At 40.8% G+C, this 26,050-nt stretch overlaps 1 protein-coding gene across 2 annotated transcripts; it reads right to left on the bottom strand.

Annotated features, from left to right (window-relative positions):
* Positions 1-1,003: 1,003 nt before the first annotated feature.
* REEP2 (receptor accessory protein 2) lies at positions 1,004-25,832 on the bottom strand. 2 transcript variants are annotated; one of them, XM_072146323.1, is made up of 8 exons: positions 25,541-25,832; positions 20,506-20,578; positions 16,107-16,183; positions 12,986-13,106; positions 11,001-11,114; positions 10,127-10,274; positions 5,099-5,238; positions 1,004-3,522 (listed from the first exon to the last, which is right to left on the bottom strand). In XM_072146323.1, exons 1-8 carry the CDS (start codon positions 25,570-25,572, stop codon positions 3,445-3,447), a joined length of 783 nt encoding a protein of 260 aa, XP_072002424.1. In that variant the 5' UTR covers positions 25,573-25,832; the 3' UTR covers positions 1,004-3,444. The 2 variants fall into 2 exon arrangements, with proteins under 2 accessions (XP_072002424.1, XP_072002423.1); XM_072146322.1 differs by having other exon boundaries at positions 1,007-3,522; positions 5,099-5,256; positions 25,541-25,826.
* Positions 25,833-26,050: the final 218 nt, after the last annotated feature.

Raw genomic sequence — 26,050 nt, 5'->3', positions numbered from 1 at the left:
ACTACATATTTATAAACCATATCACAGTCAAAGTGTGTTAATACAAAAAACATCAAAATAAATACAATTAACATCATTTCATACAATCAAAAGTGCAAGTCTAACTAAGAGATGTTATCCCTTCTTTTCCCAGAGTCATCCCAGTTAGTGAAAGAAGAAAACATCACAGCAGTGTACCCGCAGAACCAGCACTGTTCTGTCACTGAACCCGTGTTAGCGAGGTTAGTTTATATGTAATTGTACATCTGTGCAGAAATAGCAGTGATACTCACATCTCCAAGGATGATTGTATAACGTACTGACCTAAAAACACCCAGAATCTACTAAGTTGCAAGTATACTGTACGGTCAGGGTGTACGGATTTCTAACTACACATCATACAATGTATTAAGGCTCTTTATAAATGTATATTTGGAAAGAAGCTGCTAAGTAGCAAAGAGTGGGGCAGATTTTTCAATATGTTTGTAACAAAAAAACAAGACAAGAAACAGAAGGTACAAAGTTAGAATATACAGCCTTAAAGGGAACCTACCACCACGATTCTACCTATAAAGGTAGATCGGGTGGTAGGTGGATGAATGGGATGTGAGGATAGCCCTTTTTTGGGCTAATCTTCACGTCCTGGCTATCTTTTAGAAAACTTTAATGCTGGGATATGCAACTTTTTTTAAGCGGCTACTGGGGCGTGGAGTAGCCGGACATGAGGTTACAAGTCGCGGCTACTCCACGCCCCAGTAGCCTCTTTACTCCGCCTACCATTTCATCTTCGGCGTTCTGCACTTGCGCAGTAGCTTCGGGCCCAGAGCTACGGCCCCGCAGCCGAAGGCCTGGACTCGTGCCGAAGATGAAATGGTAGGCAGAGAAAAGAGGCTACTGTAGCGTGGAGTAGCCGCGATGTGTAGCCTCATGTCCGGCTACTCCACGCCCTAGTGGCCGCTTAAAAAAATTTACACATCCCAGCATTAAAGTTTTCTAAAAGATAGCCGGGACGTGAGGATTAGCCCAAGAAAGGGCTAATCCTCACGTCCCATTCATCCACCTACCACCCGATCTACCTTTATAGGTAGAATCGTGGTGGTAGGTGCCCTTTAGACTACCCCAGATTAGACTGTCTATTCTAATCTAACACTGTCTACCTTTAAGACACTTTGAAATTTTCGTAGTGTGTGATGAGGGCTGTCACCTCTCCTCCATTTTATATTTTGGGCACAGATTGACTACCCTTCGTATGAACAAGTGTATCTAAAAGGATCATTGATGTATTATAGTGGCATACAGCTAAGAGCCAGTCTCATCAGCAATTCTATCTCATCAGTTATTTTTAATAGTTATTGTAAATCAACATGTGGAAACTACAGCTACATAAATGTTATAGCTCACAATAGCTGATGGAAAAATCTGATGAAAAGGCCAGCGGCATGTGACCGTGGTCGGCCTGTGTGTCACAGATCATGTTTTGACCGGACTTTAAGGACCAGTCACACTGCCAGGAATGGAATAAGGTTCCCTTCATGATTACAGCGGGGAAGAAGGGATTCCTTTCATCATATATAGCAATGCTCGGAGTCCTGTCCTCTGCACTGAGGTTGGTCAGCACCAGCATCTCCATCATTCAAAGACAGACAGTGATCATGTGCCGCTGGCATAAACCCCTGCAATAGGGCATTCGCTAGGACTTCTTGTACTGAAGATAGATGCCACACAATGAAAACAATTAATTCCTCACAGAAGTGTTTCCAGGACAATATTTGTTCCCCCTACCTGGAAATCCCAATAATGTGATAAATTATGCCCATACATAGAATTCAGTATGAGTTACATGCTCTTTCCAATGAACTCAAAATCTAAATTGTTCCTTCTCCACTACATAATGGGGGAAACTGGAGTTTTAAAAATTCCCCCATCGAAAAAGCCAGGAAACTGTCGAAGGGGGGAGATTTATGTGTGAAATGAGATTTATGATCTGACATTTGGCATCTCTGTTACTACCAGCATGAAATAGTATGGCTCGTAATTCTTGATCCTGTGTCGTATTAAGGTTTATTTTTGCTTTACTTTTATATATAAATATAGAGCTGACTTGCAAACAGGCAGAATAGAAAGGCTATCAAAGCAGTGGCAATCTGTAATTTCTAGCCACGCATCCCTATAATCTAGCTACTATTTTAAGGAAAGGGAGTTGGTTCTGCTCCACAAAGGCAATTTTACTGGTGGTGGCAGCATGATATCAAGCAGTGTGTGAAACGGAGCGGTGCCGGCCGTCTTATACACAGTATAAAGTGAATGTAAACACCAAGTCATCTTCATGATTTGACATATAGCACTTGTACATTTGTCAAGGATCAATGAAAGAATTCAAGAGCAGTTTTCCAATAATTCTGGAAAAACCAGTTCAGTGAAGAATAGACATCAGCCACCTATGAACAGTGCTGCCCCCGTTCCAGTGCTGAGGCCTGTGCACAGCCGGAAGATGACTAATAGGAGTCTAATCTACAGACAGTGAAACTATTTACATGTATACTTCTTTATTAAGTTCTGTCAACATTCATAGGTTTCCATCCTCCCGAAACTAAGGCATCTCGTAGACCTTCCAGCACAAATGATCAAGGGCTGTTTCACTATATTCCCATAAAACTCATCGTAATGTATGTATCTAAGTTTTACTCAACCTTAGATGGGCACATATCCCTCTAGTTAACCTTCTATATAACCATCTATAGACCTCTAGTCATTACTGCAACCAATGTATCCATCTTGTTTCCTGACCAAAATACCAAGTCTCTTCCCTAAATCTCCCAACTCTGCAAATTGCTATAAATCAACATAAGTGTATTCCAGTTCATTGAAATGATAAAGTACATAGTTTATGTGCATTGCTATACTGTATACTTGATTGCCAGGGTAATTCATCCTCTCTATGCCATATCAGCACACTAAAAGCTTTTAGGATAGGTACAATTTACAGACCTTAATGGCTGTCATTCTAGATTTTAAAAAAAAATTATAAAAAGTAATTGCCTATTCTTTGCACTACTGAGGCTGCAGTAAGCTACAACTGTTAGCAGAATACTGAGCACATACTGTAGTAGTTCACACAAGTCTTGTTGATAATAGATCTGCAGCAAACTGGGGAAACACAGTAGACAAGCCTGTATGTCTGTCCGTAAAAGATTCATTATTACTATTGTTACAGTTTTTCACTTAATTTTGTCCACTGAGAACACTACTGAGAGGATCTCGGCACCTTCTGAATATCACATTGTAGTGTGTCACGGTTAAATACATAATTATCCGATTGTAATAAACAGGTTTTCTTTCAAATACTGACCCCCTGGACGAAGAGCGATCCTAAAAGTAGTAGATGTTGCTATAGAAGCACAAGGTCCTCCAAATAGTTTTAAATCAGCAGCTTATAAGGTAAAATCTGGACAGGAAGACATGTATTCATGCCGACTCTCCAGGCACCGCAGTTCCTGTAGTTGTTTTCTTCTTGGGACGTGCCTTTAAATTCTTAGCCTGCGGCTGTTTTAGAAACACAGAAGTTGTACATTTTGGATATTACTTAATTTGCACCCATATACAATATATAATACTATCAGTCCAAAATTGGACAAAAGTTTTTAATCCCTTCCCACCGATTTTTTTTTGTTTTTGCTCCACTCCTTTAAATATCCATAACTTTAAAAAAAAATTCTGTGTACATAGCTATAGGAGCGAAAATTCTACTTCCTAGTGACAGTATTTAATATTCCATTACTTAGAAGAGGGTAAAAAAATCCAAAATGCATTGAAATTTGCGACGTTTTCTTGTGAGCATTGTTTTTACAGATTTCACTGTTCACTCCAAATGACACCTCTCTTTTATTCTTTGGGTCAGTACGATCACCAAATTTATATTTGTTTTTTATGTTTATTATTTAGTTTTAATAGAGCAAAGAAAATTTAAGACTTTTGTTAAAATAAATCATTTCTTCATTTCTCTATATTTCTATGCTAATAACTTTTTCATACTACAGAGCTATGAAAGCCGTCATTTTTTGCAATACGAGATGATATTTTCATTACTACCATTTTGGGAGACTGTACGACCTATTGTTCACTTTAAAGTGTTGCAAAATGATACTAAAGTGGCAATTCAGGCATTTGGGGTTCACCAGTGAGTTTAACCGGTTTTTATATTTGGATAGATCAGGAATTTTGGGATGCGGCGATGTTTGAATTTATTTTGTTTATTTATTCTAGGGAAAAGGGGGGGTGATCTGACCTTTGCTTTATTTATTTATTTATTTATTTTACTATTTTCAGCCCCCTAGGGCACTTTAGCCATAGTGGGTCTGATTGATCCTAACATATACTCTACAGTATTACAGTATATGGCAGTTATGCTATACATCTGCCACCAGCTCATTGTTACAGACCTGCATACATGACAGGTCCTAGTGCTTATATGGATTTCAGGATGTCATGGTTACAGTTTATTGCCTCCCCGGCGACATCACAGGGAGCAAAGATCTGAGCCAATATGGTGGTGTCTACGCACAAGCAGCTTTTAAGCCTCTGGCAGCATTGTCGGGGGCATTTAAAGGGTTGACACCGGCGATCAGTTCCAGCTCCCATCATGGATGTTAGCCACGGGTGGTTGCTGCAGTATGCAGCAAACACCTGTGCAGTACGGAGAGGGCTCTGCCAGCCCTCCAACATACTATTATGGTGGTTTGCATCAAGGAGGTTAAAGAGGACATGTCACAAAGTGAGAAATGATACAGCTAGGTTTTATAGCTATTCAATTAAAAAATATGGCCTCTGGAAGTTTATATGCAAATTATTTCATACTAGCCAAGGGGGTTATCATTTATTTTCTATAGGGATTTATCTGTATACTGTATAATAGTAAAGTCACCCCTCTTCGGCAAGCACCATCTATTTAGCACTATAAAATTTGCACCATCATCAGTAGAGAAACTCTTAGGAAGCGCCTTAAATGTTATGTGGTGTAAGGCCTTGAAGCCACCATAACTTTGGGACATCCTCAATTCTAAATCTACCAAATGACTTTTGCCCTGTGCTAATATACTGTAAGAAATATAAAAGCAAATACCTCAACTTTTGTAACTTTCTTGACAGTCTTGACACTTGAAGTACGTTTTGGTGCTTTTTCAACACCATCTTCCTCCGATGGCTCCGATTTCACATCTGACTGGTCTCCATCTGGTTTCAGTTGCCGTTGATCCTCAGCAGCTACACAGTTGGATGAGGCTGAACACAAACAAGAAAAGTCAGGTATAAAGAACATAGCTGGCATAAAACAATAGACTTTGTAGATATGAATGACTTCACGGGTGGAACTATAGGAAACACCTCTGCTGAGCCGTAAAGCTAACGGGAAATGACAGGACTGTAAATGGAAATCTTTGGTCTCTAAACCAGGTTTACAGACCATAAGCGACAGTCACAATGAACTATACATGACTAAGTGTTATGCCAGAGATAGCGAGAAAGGCTTTATCTAACTTACATAATGTTCATTCTGTGACACCATTATTGTGTGCGACCTATAGAAAGCTGTAAAGTGCCAAAACATAACGGTGTAACACAGGTTTTCAATGGAAAAAATGTCATTAAAGCTACACAATTACCCTACTTCCCAGAATACAAATATTCAAGTATTCAAGTTCCTTATGGAAAGCTAATAAATGAACATTAGGTATGGTGGGTTGAACTTTGAGGGATGCTCTTGTTATTGAATTATGTGGATTGATAGTGAGAAAGATATATATACTTCATGAGCAGTAGTAGTACTTTCCTAACTCCACCAGGAGCACATGAGCTGGAGTCCCCTAGTGGAACCAAATTAGCAAAATTGTGGCAAGAGGTGAGCTAGATGTGTTTGTAGCTATATAGAGGTATACTGGTAGTTTAGAGGTCCCCTTTAATGTCTGCTCTTATATTAAATACATGTAATTATTCACAATAAGTTTAATGAAGATGCAAAATCAATCAGGAAGATTAAATTAATGTTCTTTATACTGAACTTACACAGAATCCATGGAAGCAGAGAAGGCAAAGAAAAAGTGTAATGTTGTTTCTGTTTTATAAATCTTTCCTGCTATAATTAGTAATTGATATAATTGTATGAAAGAGCTTTACCGTATTTCTAAGGGTTAAATGGGTGGTTTGAAAACTAGAGCAAAAAATATCAACCTTGGGATTACCAGGAAGTGGAAGGCTTTGTACAAATGAAAAAGATATTGTGGCTCTCAAAGTTTCTCCCCTGCCATTTGTTGAAACATGGCTGAATGTTTTATCTTTTAGATACTAACATTTACCGTATATTCCGGCGTATAAGACGACCTGTTGTATAAGACGACCCCCCTACTTTCCTGTTAAAATATAGAGTTTAAGATATATTCGCCGTATAAGACTACCCCTTTTCCATACATACAGCACATACTGTAAGCAAGTACACACATATAGCATACATTCATTAACTATACACACATATATAGGGACTTGCATATCTTGCAGTGGGGTGGGTCGGTTAGGAGGCATACTGCGAGCCTAGGAAGTGTGCTGGCCGGGCAGCAACTTGGTGAGTGGCCGTGGGAGCAGTGTGGAGAGCCGGAGGTCGAGGGACCAGGAAGCCTACCGGGCAGCCGCGGGACCAGGAAGCCTACTGGGCGGCCGCAGGACTGGAGAGCGCGCCGGGAGGCCACGGGACCGGAGAGCGTGCCGGGAGGCCACGGTAGCAGCGTTGAGGGGTCCAAGGTAACGGCCGGGGGGCCACGTTGTATTACAACAGCTTCTCACCTTTCCTGCGATCCACCGAAGCTCCGCTGCTACACTCCGGCCGGCGGTGACAGCTCATTGAGCGCTGGCGGCTCACAGAATATGACGTCAGCTGCGTGCCGACGTAATATTCTCTACGACGCCGGCACCCACGGAGCTGTCACCAGTGGCTGGAGTGTAGCAGCGGAGCTTCGGTGGATCGCGGGAAAGGTGAGAAGAAACATTACCGGCGTATAAGACGACCCCAGACCAGACAGAAGATTTTTCAGTCTTCAAAAGTCGTCTTATACGCCGGTATATACGGTATATTAAATGAATAGATTTATTTTCATTCTTCCTAAAGGGAACCTGTCACCGGGGACCTCATTTTCACTAAAAACAGGTTGCAGAAGCCCAATTCACCTGCATTCAAAATATGTATTTGTGCCTACTCTTTGCATTTTCATTACAATATAATTGTGTGTTTTAACTTACCTGGCTTCCTGACAGAATTTTCTAGTGAGTCCCAGGGATTGGGCTTTGGTGTAGATGCATTTAAAAAATAAAAATGTGACTGGTCTGTGCTCCCCACTCCTCAGCTATCAGCCCCAACCTTTGTGTTCCTGTACAGCTCCTTACATAAGTGGGAGGGAGGAGCTGTACAGGAGCACAAAGGTGGGTGCTGAGAGCTGAGGAGGGAGCAGCACAGACATTTTTTTAATGCAGTCAAACCAAAGAAAACTCTGGGACTCACACAGATAAAACACACAATTATATTGTAATGAAAATGCTGAGAAGACATATTTGCAATGCAGGTAATGGGCTGTAATAGCCTTTTGCAACCTGTCTTTAGTGAAAATGAGGTCCCTGGTCACAGGTTCCCTTTAATATGTAATCATTTATTCCTTGTAATAATTAAATAATTTGTAATAATGTACTAATTCCTAATATGTAACATTTGTAAACCTTTTCTATCATCTCTTATTGAATCTGTTGATGAAATACTTGTATACTGCACACAAAATAAAATATTACATGCTATATTAATAATTTATGTAAAAAGTTATCTATTCATTTTAGATAAATGTATGTTTGTATAATAGATATTACATTCAACCATTTTCACTAGACAAATGTCATGGGAGAAACTTGAGAGTGAAAAAACCTTTAATATATTGTATGCTAGTTTTAAAATGGCCTTACACATTGAATCTGATCTTTCTGGACATGACTGTTTTAATAACTAATTCTGGAGTATTTTTTCTTGTAAAGCTGCATTCACACGACCGTTGGGGGTACTTATGTACGGCCACAAGCTTGCGGCTATACATACGTCCCCCATAGACAGCCCTGGGGGCGCACAGAGCAATATGGAGCAGCATATGTGCGGCAACGCACCGCTCCGTATACGAGGCCAGGGCCGGCGAGGATACGTTCGTGTGAATGCAGCATAACTGTGCTGTGCCTCAAAGAAGTGAATAAACTAGCATCGTGTAGCAGTCTAATACTATTAAACTACTCCTACAATTATGGCAAGAGGCATTTCCATTCAGTGAAATACTATTATAATATAAAATTATAGACTATAATTACTGAACAGACCACTATGCAGCGAGTGGGACTATGACATTGTTACTGCCTATCCATGAAACCACTGTCCTGTACGGTAAGTAAGCTTTGAGTAAGGCTTCATGCATTTACGCAAGCAGGCCCCGCTTGCTCCCCCGCCAGGGTCCACAGGAATTGAGTAGCGTATGCACTGTGTATGTACACAATAGACCTCATACGTTTATGTGCATGTAGCCTAAGAAACAGTGGTCCTACAGGGAGGCATTACGGACAACTATAATGCTCTGCACAGAGTTTAGTCGGGGAAAAATAGCTAACGCATAACATATGTGAACCTGAACCTGGCTATACACACTACAGGGAGACACCATTTGGACAACAGCGTGGTAACATAAAAGAAAGTGGCTCCAGTATTGTTAAATCACAGGGAATACAAGCAAGCAGAACATATTGGTATAGTCATGTATTAGATTGATTTCTGCTCAAAAGTTTCCTTTAAATTTGCTTTTAGAGGTAACACTCGGACATTTTTCAAGTTTTTATGGTCAAATTGAGGGGGGGTGTATCATATGTAAAAGCATCAATCACCAGAGTATGACCCATGCCCCAGCCTCCAGCTCTGGCTGAATGTATCAGAGGTTCCTGCAGAAGTTTTTCTCTGCTACTTATAAACCATAGTCTAAGTGATCCATGAAAAATGGCTCAAATTAGGGCAATTTTTAATTCACCCATCCTTTAAGAAAACAGCCGTGCGAATTGTTTAGAAAGTATCACATTTACCAAAACACAGCTGTGTGTGTGTGTGAATAAGGCCTAAGCCTTGTAAGATCTTCTCAGTATGTGATATGATGCCAGTATTCACACAAATTTGTGGGAATATATGTGAACAAAGATATTGGGGGAGATTTATCAGTAGCGTTCAGAAACTTCTGATAAATCTCCCCCATTCTCTTTTATAAAGTGTCATGAAGCTCATATATTGTTAATTACTTTATAAAGCTCCTTACTATCTCGCCATTATTGAAACAACACCATGCTATATTTTAAGCAATCTACCATCAAGTGACATTCACACTGCATAATCTCCAAGCTTCTCCTTCAGAAGTGCATTGTTAGAAAGGGACTACTATTCTACCTATCATTTATTAGTACTCAAAGATATTTCACTTACTGTATTTCCTCTCCAAAGTATTAGACGCTTATGTATTTCTCAAAGTGTAAAAAGAAAAGATATTTCTATATAGACTATTTCTACAACATTAATAGTGCATATTTGTAGCATATTTGTATATGCATGTATAGTATATTTCTTATTGAGATTACTTCCACTAAAAGAGGTCCATACATCCGCTTTGTTTGCTGTACATGTACAAAATCTATTAAGATGAACTAGAAATTTGCAAACATTTTAGCAACAGATCAGTCATAAACATTTCCTATACAAATGAATCTAATGATCACTGCAGGTAGGCAATAACAATTCAGCATTATGTATTCTTGTACAGAGTCAGCTTTAGGTTTCAGTAGGCCCCTTTGCAGTGAACTCACGTGGTGGCATTAAAAATTCGGAAACTGAAACAGTCTCCTGTTCCCTAAAATATTCCCTAGTTTATCATACCAAACAGCCCCCCTCACCCCAAATGGATTCATTAGATGCAGCCTCCCTTGCCCCCATGGATTTCTTATGTACAGCTTTATTGGGGTCCCCCCAGCAGCTCTGGGCCCCAGCGCCTGCCCAGTGCTAGCGCCAGCCCTGCTCTTGTACATTCATTTTAGTTCATTAAGTTTCTACCTTGATCCACAATGGTCTCCACTAGTCCGCTGGAGGCACTGCGTAACCGAGGTTCTGGACTCTGCACGTGCACAGGATCATCATCTTGTATTAGAGTTAAATCCTGCATGCTGAAACTCCGCAACTTCTCTGATAAAACCCCTTGACCCTGAGAAATAAACATAATCTAAAACACACAGGTCCAACCAATCAAATTTCATGTCCCACCACTGTAAATAGGGAGGTTGTGTATTAGCAATTAGCTCACAGATTTTAATATGGTCATATAAATACAATTTGAGATATTCAAAATGTTCAAAAATGTAAACCATTTCCTGCATGCTTTTGACTACACTATTAGTGTCACTTTAAATGGACATTTTATTATTATTTTTTTTTCCTCAGACAGCTTTAATAGTCATACAATTGGCCTCCTGCCACACAAAGTACAGTTCGGTATTCCATGTTAAATTGAGTAGTATTGCGGGGGAATATAAAATGTGGGTATTAGGTTATACTGGAAAGGTTATAACTTTCGGGTCAGTGGTGAGTGTCTGGACTGAACGGCAGTTTGTGCCTGAGCACTACCATTCCATCTAGAGTCTAGAAAGGAAACATAAAAATAAGTGGAGCAGTTGTGTATGAAGCTGCTCCATTCATATACTATAATGCCCTTTTAAAGGGGGTTTTATATAATTTTTTGCCCTATTCACAACATAGGGGATAAATATTTGATCAAAAGGGCCCTGACTGCCGAGACCCCCAGAGACTGGCTGAATAAGAGAACTTGTCAAGATCACTAGAATACTGAGAAGAATGTTATTAAGGAAAGCTAAAATATTTCAGTAGGCCTGAAATAATAGTTGTGTATTTTTAGATTAACCCGGTACTTTACCTTTGTGGCTGCGGTCACAGCAGCATTAGCAGCAATATTCAGGCCCCTTTTGCCAACACGCATCATTGTTTCATAGCTCTTGTCTCTTGCCTGAGCGATGTACTCATCAATTTCCTGCAGGTCAATATTTAACAGTTTCAGTATTTTGAAGTAAACTGACATTCCCAATGATAGAACACATCACAGATTCTGGGTCTAGATAACTTTTAAACAAACTTTGCATAAAATTATTAGTACAGTGAAAGGGTGGTTGCACATTGGCGTGTGTTGTGCTCGTATGTTGCATTTTGTCTTCGCCTATTATCTTTGTTACCTATATCCATCAGTTTCTTTGCTATATCCCTCAGATTATCTCAGTGCTGAAGTAGCTCCATCTTCTGTCTTTGCTGAAAATCCCTGGAGTCCGTCTGATAAACAAATCTAAAATCTATAATCTCACAATAGGGGAGGGGCTGCTGCTCCCAGAGGATGTGATCATGTGACAGCGCTCTCTCTGTGTATGTACCAGAGCTGAGTGTGTACAGGACTGTGGATACAGATGTCCTATACACAGAATCACGATGTACAAGTTGTCTCCTCCATCCCAGTCTGTGATTCTACAGAACTTTCTCTGTCTTTCTTTTCACCTCATTCTGCTCCCCAGGCACTTCCCAAACCCTTTACTTCGCAATTTGTGCACTATGCAGAGAAGCTATTAACCCTAAGTGCTTACACAACACAGACCATACAATGCGTGTAACTGTTTTACTTATGATTTCTACCACCTATTACATGTTCCAAGATCCTCCATGTGATGGAAGCTGCCAGGCTGATCACCATATATATACTGCATGTGCACTGTGCAGTGTTCAGTGGATTTGCTTGTGGGAAACTAAATGAATTTAATGCCAAATTACTTTGAGAGACAACACAAGGCATTCTGGAATATGTGGGCAGATTGAACCAAACCCAGCTTTAGGGCAAGTACAGGAAGACACCACCCAGTTCACCACTAACGTGAAAGATTTTTGCCAAACACTTTCAGAACAGAAAACTCCATAACTTTGGAAAGAAAATAACAAGCAGCACAATATGGGCATCATTCAGTTTTTTTAAGGGGGGAATCAAATATTAGAATTTGGTAAAATCATAACTTTACAGTTATGCGTTACAGGAATAAGATGATTTATAACAGATGAGGTTATGGATAATGTTGGCAACTCTTCTAATGACGGAACTGGCTTTAGTAGTCCATCTAACAATGTTGCCAAAACAACTGCAATTCATTTGGATGGAGACGTTTCTGGAATAAAATCTGCAGTGAGTGGAGATACTCTTACACCAAGGCCCCATGCAAAGGTTTCTGAAAGAAGAAAAATCTGCAGCATGTTTTTAAGCAATTTATACAAAGCCACTAAAGGAAGACTGTTTGCTGCATCTTAGTTTGCAAGTTTCTTTGCAATTCCCGCGTAACTTTAAGCTTGGCAAAAGGGTTGATTTATGCAAAAGGTTTTATTTGTTGAAATACCATCTACTTATTTGTAAGTATATTTATAGTTTTCCTCCACATTTGATGTGTCTACACAAACTAAAATTACTTCTCCATCAAAAAGTAGGCTGTAGGAAAATACTCCCTCCTCACTCATTTTCTGATGCTTCAGTTCTCACAGTGAGGACTGTGCCGGATTTCATGGACGCAGCACTATGCCAATGACAGGAGTACATCTTATACCACCATCAATTCTAGCTGTCAGCGTATCAGTCCCAAACTAGAATCATGATTACGGTAAGGCAATACTATTTCAGGGAAGCAGGGACTCCTTGCATCATACTTCACCCTGATGCAAGGACTCCCAACAGCACTGTGCTCATGTAATTCAGTCATTTAATCAAAATACACTGTTCTGGTATACCTTAGGTCCAGCTTAACAAACTTTAACCCAATATTATCAGTAATAGAAAATACTGTACCCGATAAAACACCACAGCACTACAAATGCTCATACCTTTTCCTTACTAGAGAGAGTTGGGTGCACAAATTTCCTATACAACACACTGGAGCCTTTAGTGTAAGGTGACAAGAGCCAAATCACAAATGCAATTTTTAGCTCAAAATAAAAAGGAAACCTGAAAAAGAGAAGCACGAAAATGACTTAACACATCAAGGTTAGTTGGAGAAAAAAAACATCAATGCCTCACACCTGCTGTAACAACTTTCAACAGTAAAAAGGACATTAAAACTACAAAGATAACAGGAGTAGAAAACCATTATTATATTTCTGTGTTATAATAAAAAGAAGCAAACAGGATTTATAGCATATAAATAGTGTAGTAAACAATGAACGCTGTTAAAATATCAACTGCTTGCCCTTGCATGGGTTAATACAAAGCGATGTTCTGCAGCAGGGTAAACACCGCACTACTGATACTACCTATAGGTCACACCTAGCTGTTAAAACACTGGAAATTCACCTTTAAATTACATACAAGAAAAATTATTCAGTCAATCATGAAAGGGTAATTTGGATGGAAATAATGATTTAAGCTGACACAAAAAAGTTTTGCTTATTGGTTATTTAGCACACTTGTGATTGTGTAGGTACACACATAATAGTGGAATGTCCTCTGTGTATAAATCCCATACACTAAGCGGCCTATCTAAAATGCCTGTTGCCCAGAAGTGTTTTTGGCTAACAGATCCCCTCCATGGGCGTGTGGGATTTACTGGACCAAACCTAAAATGACTGAACTGAAGTTGGGCGGAAGTCTCTGGTAGCTATGCGCAACTAGAACAGCTTTGCTCTCAATCAGAGTTCAGCTTTCATTTTATAAACCGCTGCGGAAATATGAACACGAAGCTCTGATTGGTTACAATGAGCTACTAGAACAGTTTTGCTCTTAGACATATTTGATTAAAAAAAAAACTATAAATACTCACCTCGTTGCTAATCTTGACATGCCAGGATCCGCTAGAAAGGAAAGTTCGAATAAGCAGCATGCTGGGAGAGGGTGGTGTGGGGGTATGCATAATTAGCAGCCCTGAGCACCGGACATCTTGTCCCCACGCTGTTAATTATAACTTTCATTTCTAGGTGATCCCAACGTGTCAAGACTAGCGACAAGATGAAGAGGAGCGGGGGTGATTATTTATAGGGTTTTTTTTAGCTGGTTGATTTCCTTTAAATCACTGTTGTATATCCTATGTTGGTTTCAATGCAGTTATCCACTGTCAATTCAGCTGCAGCTAGATTATTTTCCTTGTAACCCCGGCCTGGTTGCACTGTTTTCAGACTGCAACATCACTTCAGATGACTTGGATCAGACTGATATGGGAGATATGCTCAGTGGGGTACACTGCCACTAAAGACAGCTGATTGGTTGAGGTGCCAGAACAATTCCTGGTAGAATAATGTACTGGCTTCAGGCTTTGAAAAATAATAATTTTTTCAAACACACAGGAAAGAATTCTTCTCACATTTAAAAAAAAATTGCACCTTTCTTCTGTCTCAAAAACACAATTTGCGACATTTATCAGGGTTTTTACACCAGTTTTTCCCCCTTTACGACACCTCACTACAAACTTTTATAAGTGAAAGTTTGTGGGCTGCAGCATGATCCTGCCAGAGCCTACTCATGTATCTGGTTGCGCCAGAGGGGCGGAGCTTCGATCATAAGCTGGTACATGAGCGGCGGTGTAGGGTAAGTCTCCTATGCATGACATTTGATAGTTCATGGTATTGTGGCATTGGGATTCTGCCTTGCAGACTTATTTCCAGCTTTTAAGCAAATCTTAGAATCTGTTGCTCAGCCAATTGGACAGCATAGAAGATTCTAAGATCAATGGATGCTTTCCGGAGTATATCAGACCACCTTACAACAGGTAATGGATTTCTAGCTCTTTAAAATATACTAATATAACTGTTCACCTGTCATGTGTGTTTTCTGTCCGGGCTTTACCTCATACACAAATCTTCATTAACTTGGTAAAGATTTGTGGTTCTTTCACACAGATTGCTAAAATTAGGCTCAATTCACTAAGTGGTTTATAAGCCAGTCTTTATAAATTCCCTGCACTGTATCTACTAAAGAGATTATGGCAGATTCTCAGATCCATTATGTATTCTTTCAAAACAGAACCTTTGTGAACAGCTAAGGTCCCTTCATCAAGCATGGTACATACCTAAGCTGTCCCAAAAGCTTGCTTGTAGCATTTTATATTTCACTAAGCCATTAAAAGGTATCACAATCTCAAGAAGGTCATTTTATTTGATCAAAAAGCATCAGGAATTTCTTCAACCGGCTAACACGATGCATAACTTTTTTCTCGTCAACAAAGCTCAATAATGCACTTTAAGAATAACTGCTCTTGTACATTGTACCATGAATTGTACCTGCAGATTTTCCTTTATCCAGAACCTAAAACTGGTATTTACACTGACAATGCGGGGTATGCTTGACTTCCCCTCAGTAGACTTCTCACACCCAACAATCACTGAGAAGACTTTTCACTTTGTTCTACAACTGCTGGAACTGAAGTAATTGGATAAGGCGAAGTTCACACTGTGGTCGATACGTGCCAAATGGACCATGCGGTGGCCGGATTTCATGTTCTAATCACAGCGCAGAAGGTGGGACTCCGCCCCAGCTACAAATACATACGGTACATACATTCCCTGCTTGCTTTCAGCGATGACATGGTTAACACTTTGGCTATGGAATATTCTATGAGATGTCTTTGTTGTTTACTCCTCATCTCGGTTTTTCAGCGACTGAATAAAAGCATCTTCCATGATCCATGAAGTGGTAACACAACCCTGTGTACATTTCTTACCCTTGACAATGTATTTTCCTCCTGCTCTTGGAAAATATTAGCCTGTTACACTCATTTATGCACTTTCCTGACAAGGCAATGCACCACATTGATTTGTCCGTCTCCCAAACCTCACTATGACAGCAAGGCAAGTAATGCAGAGAACTGGTGCTCAAAATCACATTTATTAACCATTTGCACCATTTGGATTTGAAAGTGGAGTAAAAAGTGGGGGGCCAAAGATTTAGACACATCAGTGAAATGGAACAATAACAAATATGTAAAAATTAACATCGTTACCCCTTGAGGCTACTCACCAGGAAAGGATGATGTCGGTTAGAGTTTCTGCAGTGGTAAAAAAGGCAAACACAATCCAATACATCATCCATTTTACCTGCAACAAAACACAGATTATCAATATTATTAATACACACATAGTTCTGCCAATTAGGATACTTCGTCCTGTTCCAGTGATTGGCCGCTGCCGATGTTTAGGGTTTTTCCCCCAGTTATGTATCTGATCTTATATGGAAAGACACATCACTGGAGACCTCCCAGAGTGTACGCTCATCATAGCCCAGAGATGGATGCCCTACAATGACATTCGTCCCCCACAGGCTAATATCGCCTCTACTGATCATAAAGGAAACAAAAAGGATGACTCCGTTTGTCAGTATATGCCTATGGATACGTTCAGCGTAGACTAGTTGAACACATTTGCCACATTCAGTTAAAGACCTACAGTACATCAACATTATATTAAAAAAAACATTTGTAACACATCTAAGTATTATAGATTATTCACTGAAAAACTCTTTTGTTCACTCTCCACTTTTATATAGATAATATTCATTAGAAGAGAGTTAACATATAGCTTTTATTAAATCTTGATAAAAAATGTCGAAAAACACCCAATAATTGGGTATTTGCCTACACCTTTAAAGGGAACCTGTCACGGCGATTTGTCAGGGAGGCCACACAAAGATAATATACAGTTCGATTTGTGACCCCAAACGATAGCTTCATATGGACCTCTAGTTGGTCTATGGTCCCAAATTGCTCCGATTGGTTCTCTTTAACAACAAAAAAGGACTATCATACTAAACAGGTACTTGAATTCAAACAACCGAGGGCTGTCTCTGGCAGAATAGTCAATGATGCAGACTCCGGCATCCTAAACTCTTAGATGCCTGAATGACTACACCGCGTCCCATAGATCAATTGCCACCCATGTAGGTTTCTAAACTCAAAAGATTATCATGAGTGGTCTCTTATACTTACAATAGTGTATATAGCTTGGTAATGCTGATGGTGCGGGATGCTCGAGGATTGTTATCAGTGGTGAACCTGAACAACAAGAACGCTTAGATATTAATGCTTATAGCCCCTCTCATCTGGGTTGCGTGCAACAATCACGCAACCCATCTGGAGCACACCCGCTCTATCCATTCCTCCCACAACCACATCATAGCGTGCATCTGCGATGTGTAATTGGCCTCCAATGGTAATCCAATTCTGTCAACTTCTCCTGCAGTCCCAAGCAGCCAAGTGTCCCTTTAAAGTAATAGTGATCATGGCACATCTGAGGCGTCTTTGGACTGGAGGAAGATGCCTTGAGTCTAGTCTTGTGAACTCTCTGATGGAGTGACAGCCTTGGTTCCCAGAGAGGGCTCTTTGAGCCACCTCGGGCACCGATACCATAAGTTCGCCACCACTGGTGTAGGCCATACATAAAATATAGCTAGTATACACTAGCTGGTCATTTAGTCTGGTTTTATGCAGTTCATCTGAAAGATCCATTCAGCTTTGTTGTAAAGGATCAGATTGTCACAATTCCCCACGTGTAGGTGGAAGTACCCAAACGGGAAGCATTGAGAGTTTGTCTCCTCTCCATTGTGCGAATAGACATGTTTGGAAACCAGTTTATTGTAGTTGTTTTTTAATATCACAGATGTGATCTCAAATTCTACTCCTGGACTGCCTAATGGTCTCATCCAAATAGTTAAGTGGTCATGGACAGGTGATATGACTCCAGCGGTGAGGAATATAGAAAAATATGGTGCCGTCCAGTGTACATGAACAGGCTGGCTGTACAATCACCACATCCATACGTGCAAGGATTTTTGACATCAAGCCACATCATTCTTTGACCATTTGGCTTAAAGTTCTTACTCCTTCTGAATGTAATGAAGGTTGAATCCCAAATACATCACTTAATATATGGATGAGCCCTAAAGACCCTCCAGTACTTGGCTAGAACCTTTGTTGCACATCAAAGGTCCCGACCAGACGTGTTATATTACTCGCTGTATTCTCTCTTGATAAAGGTAAATATGTTCTACTCAAGGACAAACTTAAGAAACTTGAGCACCAAAATGGTCTATGTATTCATTGCCCCTGAATTAGAGGAATGATCGCAACGCCTCATATCCCTGATGGTGGCAGATGCAGAAATACAGTGCCTCAGCATCCTGACTTGCAATCAAGGTAATTGGTTCAAGGGTAATCCCTTCAAGTCTCCAAGTATCCCTCACATATGAACGGCTTAAGTATCCTATCCAGATATATACTAATATTTTGTTTTTAAAACAATTGGGCGGCCATGAAGCTGTGGATATTCTTTGTGGCCCTTTGTAAATCCATAAAACGTTGCAAGGAGAGGAAAATTAGGAAGAAGAAAAATCAAATTCAGCTTAATTCATAAGACCCTCCTCCGAGCCACTCGTAAAGAAATCCATTAGGCTCATCTTTGAACTGCAGAACAGGATTAATTATCAAAGGAAGGTAACGTGTGTCTAGAAGGTTAGCATGCCTTTATCATCGGCACGGTTCATCACCACAATGTTACCTCCACCCTTGTCAGAAGGTTTTATCACAATCTCGTTCTTGCAAGGGCTAAACATCATTTTGATCAGACTTGGACATAATTGCCACAAGTAAGTCAAATTGGACAGTGTCATTGACTCATAGTTTAGAGCTTTGAGGTCTATGGTAAGCACAGTGGTCTCTCTGCTTCTACCCATAAGCTTTCTACGACCTCAAAACCTACTAAATGTGCTGGGTCTAGATCAAGTTGAAGAAACATTTTTCTATCAATTTCTTTAAAGAATTTTCACTCCGTGAGCTTCCTTGTAAAGTGGTTAAAATCTTTATTTCAGGTAAATGAATCAAATGACAGACCTCATTGTACACATCATAGACACATAGATCTTTATAATCTGCAGACTATCAGAAGATTTTGTTACAAATTCTCCTTGCTACCTCAGGATATAACATAAGATAGTAGGATCAGGTGGGAAGGTCTTTTTCTTAGACTGGCTCACTTCTATGCACGGAGACTGATTACTTTGGCCGTGTGCGCACATGCACATGATGTGGTTGTGGGAGGAAGGCTGGATGACACTCCCAGGGTTCATGGGTTCATCATTAACAGGGAATATACTACACTGGGAGAGGAGGTGTAATTATTGAGGCATCTAAGAGGATAGGAGCAAGCTTTGCAACAGATAGTCAGCAATATGATAATCAGGCAGCTGAGATAGGTATATAGGCAAGACAAAGAGGCACATTTACTTAGGGTTTTGCGCTGCTTTGCACTTTTGTCAGCTTGTTCGTCATGTTCTTCATTGGTAAAACAGCTTGCACAGGTATTTAAGTAGTGTTTGTGCTGCGATTGTGATGCACGCAGCCCTTTTGTGGTGCAGCAGTGCTGGCTTCCATGCGACACAAAGTATGCCTTTATAGTCGGCACGGTTCATCACCACAATGTTACCCTGCCCCCCCCCCCCTCCCCAAATTAGGAGGCGTGCCGGCGGTCGGCCCAATTTGTACCATGTGTTGTATTTAGCCTTCAAATAGTGTTGCACGCCCTATGTTAAAGGTGCACCTCAAAAAAGATGGTGAACTCTGTCGGATCAGTGTGGGGAAGCGTCACATTTCAGTGAACTTCAGTGACCTGGTAAGTAAATGTGCCCTTAAATCCCTACAACTGGAGGTGCCAGACTAACTCCAGAGTCTGCATCAGTCACTGTCCTACAAGAGACAGCCCTTGGTTGTTTGAGTTTAGGCAGGTGGGTAGTATGATAATCATTTATTGTGCTTAAAGGTGGAGGTAAATAAACAAATATTGGGTGTTTTCTACATCTGTGTTCATCTGAATCAAGATGTAATAAAAGCTATGTTAACTCTCTTCTAATCCGCTTAGTGAATACTAAATATTAATTATACATTCTCCATTCCAGTCCCTCAGATTGCATGGGTAGTCCAAAATTTAAAATGTATATTTTATTCTCTTAAATTTAGTTAAGGATATGTACATATTACATTTCTTTAGTTAATATAGTATACTTAATGACTGATGGGCTATCAATACAGTTTTGACACGCTACATGTAATAACCCATTCATGCATAATAGTCCACTGTCAAAACTGCAGATTAATCTCGAAGCAGAGAGCACAAGATAAAGAGATAAAATAACTAGAACAGTGAGGGTCAGAAGAATCCTCAGAGGTGGAAGAATAATTCCAGAACAGTTTTGCTGCACTATACACTGCAAGCAAGGACAGAACTGGCAACAAACATCAGGGCTACATCACTGATGTAATAATCCTAACTAAATGGATAATGTGTATTAGCCTCACTCCAGACAAGAGTCATGCATTACATAGTTATTTCTTCATTACCACAAACAAGTAACAGAACAAATAGAAACTTACATATTCTTTAACATTTTTTGTCTTGACAGCCTTATATGATGAATATGCAGGATATAAAGTCCCAAACAGCAGCCTACAAAATAAAGAGACAGTGATATATAGACTATAAAACTCAGAACACAATGAATTTCAGATATATGTGGATACCGATATAGAAGAGCAGCGTGAATAAAAGGTTTACCAACATATTACAAAACAGAAGCTGTCGGGGAATGCATTAAGTTCCCCACTGCAGAATTTAGGGCTTTCCGTTTGAGGCATTCATTTCTTATCTTCCCAGAAACAAAATTTAGCAAAATTTGACATTTTTTGTAACACTGCTCACTCTACTTTTCAAATATAGGTGGGAAAGTCGCCCTGGTCAGTTGATCAATTTATCAAATACAACTGAGAAAATGCAAATAGAGATAACTCATGAGAGAAGATGCACAAAACACATCACACATTCTACAAAATCTGATAATTAAATTGAACCCGTCACCAGGAATGCCATTTTTAGCTGGTGAGAGGTTCCAATAGCCTATGCTATGTGGATTTGCCACATTCTGAATCGTTTCAGTACTTTATCATATTTTTTTTTACATCACCTGGCCCCCTGCCACCGGTGTGGGGAGTCCCAGGGGAGAGGGAAAGCTGCAGCCAGTGTGTGCCTGTGTCATTCTCCTCTCTTCCATGCTCATTCAGCTCTTTCAACCCTCCCCAATTCCTGTGATGTGCATTGAGCAGGCAGGGGAGGGGGGTGGTGTGGAGGAAAGGAAGAATGCACACAGAGACATAGGCACACACAGGCTGCAGCTGCCCCTCCCCTTCAGCCCCCCAAACTACATAAAGATTCAGAATGCTGACAAAGACAATTTTTAAATTAGCATTTTAAGAAAATTGAGACTATCAAAACTGACTTCTTAAAATCCAATTTTAAAGAAGTATTTCCATCCCCAAACTATGGCATATGCAGACTGACATGAATGTCTGTGCAGCCCCTGAGGTGGAATCTGTATCATCTTCATCCCCTGATTTACCTGTTTCTACAGCCAAAAGAAACGGAGAGGTGGCTGTGGGGGTACTTATCATGTATTTATTGAACATCCTGAAGAGGTGCCTGGATAAGTTAAAGCTCACAAACTTTGCTTCTATACATGTTCTAACCACTGATGCAGTGGATAGCACAAGAGCTATTTTTTTATGGTTCTTCTGTGATTTCCACGGCCGTGTATCAGTGGTCTTATTCCTGCCTGTTTCTGTTGCTGGGGCAGTCCTTTTCTATTGTCATGGGCATGTTAGCGGACCTCACAAGCAGATGACATATGATCTGATGACACCACAGATCTGTTGTTTCTGGAATGAGATTGGACAAATTGTTTGTGTGCAGGGAGCCCAAATAATACAGGGGCTGTAAGGGAATGCAATTATTTTTATATACATAGCTGGAGGAGGGCTTTAAAATAATAAAGATAATTTACTTACCTCTCTCTGTAATTACTGGTCTCTGTTTGTATACAGAGGCTGGTAGTGCCATCCTGACCACAGAAACGAGCCTGATACAGCATAAGTTGCAGCCCTTAGCAGGGATATGGCTGCGGATGGGATGGCACCTCTGGCCTCTGTATATAAACCAAGACCCGGCAGTGACATCCGGCACCATGGCTAAACGAGAGTGAGGAGAGAGTTGAATATATGCTCTTTATTATTTATTAAGTCCCAAAAAATTGTATACTTTACAAATTTAAAGATAGCTTACAGTGGACCTGTCACCCAAAATAATGCCTCTAGGAGCACTTACTAAAGTAAGCACCTACCTAGTCCTACCCCAGTAATAGCAGTGTTAAATCTCGGAACATACCGATAAAGCTAGCAAACATTGCACTACATAGCTGTCCAAACGCTGGACCAAGCTTACAGTGGTCTGGCGTATTCATGAGGGGGCGGTCCCAGGCGCTGCCCTCTCCTCAGCTTCTCCCCCTTCTCCCTCCCACGCCATATGCCAGTGGTGGCTGCCAGGCTCAATGCTGTAGTCACCACCTCCTCGGACCAACCCCTCATGAATATGCCGGACGGCTGTAAGTTTTGTCCGGCGCTAGGACAGCTATGTACTGCAGTGTTTTCTAGCTTATCGGTATGTTCCAATAAACTGGGGTAGGGGTAGGGAGCTGCTTACTTGAGTAAGTGCTCCTAGAGAAATTATTTCAGGTCACAGGTCCTCTTTAAAAACCATTCAGAACAAAAATATTATTTTATGAAAGTTGCATACACTGCATATTTCTAGATTCAGTAGAGTATAGAATATCTGCTGTATTAACCAGCACAGGTTGTTGCATGACAACTTGTAATACAACCACGAAGATCAGATTTAGTAAAGGTTTGTAAAGACTGGTCTGACTGTCATATAGAAGGAGGTGTCAGCCTTAATCTTTCTTCTGTTACTGGAATAATAAATAGATTAGCTTCTGGGATCCAGCAAAAATTTCTGCTGAGCGGACAAACGCATAACCACAGAGAACTGGCTATTAACACGTCAGATTAACTCCTTTATATGTAATACACATAGTGCAGTGGTAGTGAGACATTGACAAATGAATGTGCTTATAACTACAACGTGGTTGATGTAAAATATGGATATACACAATTTTAGAGATAGAAAAGAATAAATAAATGCATATTGCTACATCACTTTTCCACAATGCAAAAAAGAGCAATTCAGATGCCCATGTGCACTCTGGAAAACATGGTCCAGATGAACCACTGCATGTGGGACTGAAAACTGCAGATTTCCTGCAGCATTTTCCCTTGAAATTGATGGCTTTCCCTTTGCTTGTTTCAAGAAATATTCCGCAGATTTCATTCTTTGCACAAAGCGCCGGCATATGAGAAATCTCCCCAAATGATTCTATGGCCTTAGAAAAATAGAATATGCAGTTATTGTAAAATGTTTCTTCACAGTATTTCAAACAAGAAGAGGAGAGACAGCAATCAGGGTCCTGCAGGATGGTTCATAAGGTGTGGTGCTCGCAGCCAAAGGTTCTGGTACACGAACCTGAGAGACAGGACATCGATGGAGGAGGCCACAGCACACAGACGATTCCAAAGAATGAAGGCTTTATTCACATAGAAGGCATAAAATTAGCGATTTTCGATTCGTTGCTTGAGAAAGATTCATTGCGAATCGAAACATCGAACATCGAAACATCGCAAATTTTATGCCTCCTATGTGAATAAAGCCTTCATTCTTTGGAATCTTCTGTGTGCTGTGGCCTCCTCCATCGATGTCTTCACAGTATTTACCCCTGAGCAGTCCCTTTTTAGAGATCCCATTATGGGGCTCATTTATCATACACTGCCACTGCTTGCACCAGCATATGATGGAGCCGCCAACAGTCACCAGATCCATCAGGAGGAAAGACCTGGCGGCATAGGCAGCATGCAGACATTTCTGGCCTATTCCGTCACCAGCCGCACCCCCCACCGCACCTCTCCATTCCCACTTGGCATGAAGGTAGTGATATAGGTGCAATTTCTGGCCGTGCACCATAGTGCATATTTTATATGGTCAAACTAACTTAATCAGGCAAATATATATATATATACACATACATATATCAAAAAGAACATACAATACCTAAAGGGATAGAAATTGAATATCAATTTCTCTGTATGACATCCACATGCCTTAAAGAGGATGTAATGGTTTGTATATTGAAAAGTTATTCAATTTTCCAATATACTTTCTGTATAATGTTTACAGCTTCATTGCTACATGTGGATAAAAACCAGTCCATGTCACACAGGTGCACGGCTCGTTATATCACACGGATCTGATTACTCCCTGTGATATAACGAGCCGTGCACCTGTGTGACATCACATGACCGGGACAGATTTCTATCCACTGGAAGTAACCATTGAAGATTCCTATAGAATGAGAACGCGGAAATGATAGAAGGTATATTGAAGAAATGTACATATTTTAATTATAAAAGCAATAACATTTTTTACTTGTAAAAACACAAACATACAATATACTAGCGACATTTGGCTGTAAATAAATACTAAATAAAGTAGTGAAGTTTATGGTCTTTTACAATGATTGACATCATCATAGACACGTGAAGGACCCAACCACTGTCAATAGGGTGAGTAGGTTGCTGCAGGTCATGTGATACATCTCTTCTGTCATTTTTACCGATTCTGTGATGGAGAACAAATGAAATATTTAAGGTGCTTTTCCATTTTATCCCTTTGATATGTCATTAATATCTGATAGGTGCAGGTCTCAACTCTCGGATCCAACCACTGCTCCATTCACACTAGCAGTGAGACAGATGACGTATTCTGTAGAATATGTGTAACTAGCATTACCTAATAATAGAATACTCCTGTAGCATAAGTGTGAACGGAGGCTAAGGGTGTACATAAGGTATTTGACTCCTCAAAAAAAAAAAAAAAAAACACTTCCCCTTCTATGAGGTTTGACATAGGGACATTGTTAGGGACCACTGGCTTGAGCGGCATACAGTCTTGATATAATAGTGTTGTCAAATAGGAGCTCCTTCATAAGATGAAGCTTTGCGTCTCAAGTGTCCCACACAGATGACCTCAGAAGAACAGAAAACCATTGCAGGCCAATAGAAAAATAAACCTGAGCACTTATGTAAGTGACAGCTGTCAGATCGGGCATTGGAGAGACCCACAGATGATCCTCTGCCCCCCACTATGGAAGCACCCCCAGTATTTATAGCACAACACTAACATGAATCCAATGACATGGTATACACACGACTGCTGTATACTGCAGAGTGTATCCTTATCCTGTGTCTGAATGGAGGAGGCCTGGGTGTCCTGGGAGGATCACACCATGTGCCATAGACCTCTGGGCCAGCTTGGTGCGGCAGTACAATGCTGGGCAGACAATGTCAGCACTGAGATCATGCAGACTTGATAGCTGGACCGGTACCAGCACTGGGCCAGTACATATCTATGTTTGATGAGCTGTCATCCGCCCCCTCCCCCAGCAGAGCATCTCACACACATACGGGTACTCACACCACCAGTCTGGAGATGATCCACGACACCATCCTGACTGTCCCTGCCGGGCACAGCACGGGATGCCCGGGGCTCAGATGCTGAGATTACAATCCCGGGGCCGGTTAAATCCGTAAAGGCAAAGTCTCTGCAGCAATCCGGGAGGTGTGGCTGCGCCTTAAAGGCGGCGGTGCGATGAGGTACTTGTTGTCGGAGGGCAATAAGAGAGATGCTGCTGCGAGGCGGGTGAGCGCAGGACCGGCCACTGATAGGACGGGACAGCGCGCACCTGACTGCACCGGGGCGGCCGCCCGCACTGCTCTGCCGCTCACGGCTCCTCCTCGGAGCTTATTAACCCCTTGTACATGAAGCTACTCAGGTCTTACACATACAGCGAGGACTATGGGGCGCCTGGGGGCGTTAAAGGGATCTCCTTAGGTCTGACTTGCTAAGCCGAGGGGCAAATGTGCAAATATCACCCTGGGTATCATGGTGGTCAGGGGTCACAGCAAGCCATGTCCTTTCCACCAT

This window comes from Engystomops pustulosus, chromosome 4 (assembly GCF_040894005.1).
Source record: "Engystomops pustulosus chromosome 4, aEngPut4.maternal, whole genome shotgun sequence".
Taxonomy (NCBI): Eukaryota; Metazoa; Chordata; class Amphibia; order Anura; family Leptodactylidae; genus Engystomops; species Engystomops pustulosus.
The sequence above is the reverse complement of the archived record's forward strand: the minus strand, read 5'-3'. Positions and strand labels throughout refer to the sequence as shown.

What these genes read in the sequence shown, in the direction of transcription:
- REEP2 (XM_072146322.1), bottom strand. Translation starts at nt 25,572, where the DNA reads ATGGTGTCGTGGATCATCTCCAGACTGGTGGT. An exon ending in CAAAAAATGTTAAAGAATAT is followed by an intron (nt 16,184 to 20,505) that starts GTAAGTTTCTAT and finishes GTTTTGTTGCAG; the next exon opens with GTAAAATGGATGATGTATTG. An exon ending in GGAGACCATTGTGGATCAAG is followed by an intron (nt 5,257 to 10,126) that starts GTAGAAACTTAA and finishes GTTTGTGTTCAG; the next exon opens with CCTCATCCAACTGTGTAGCT.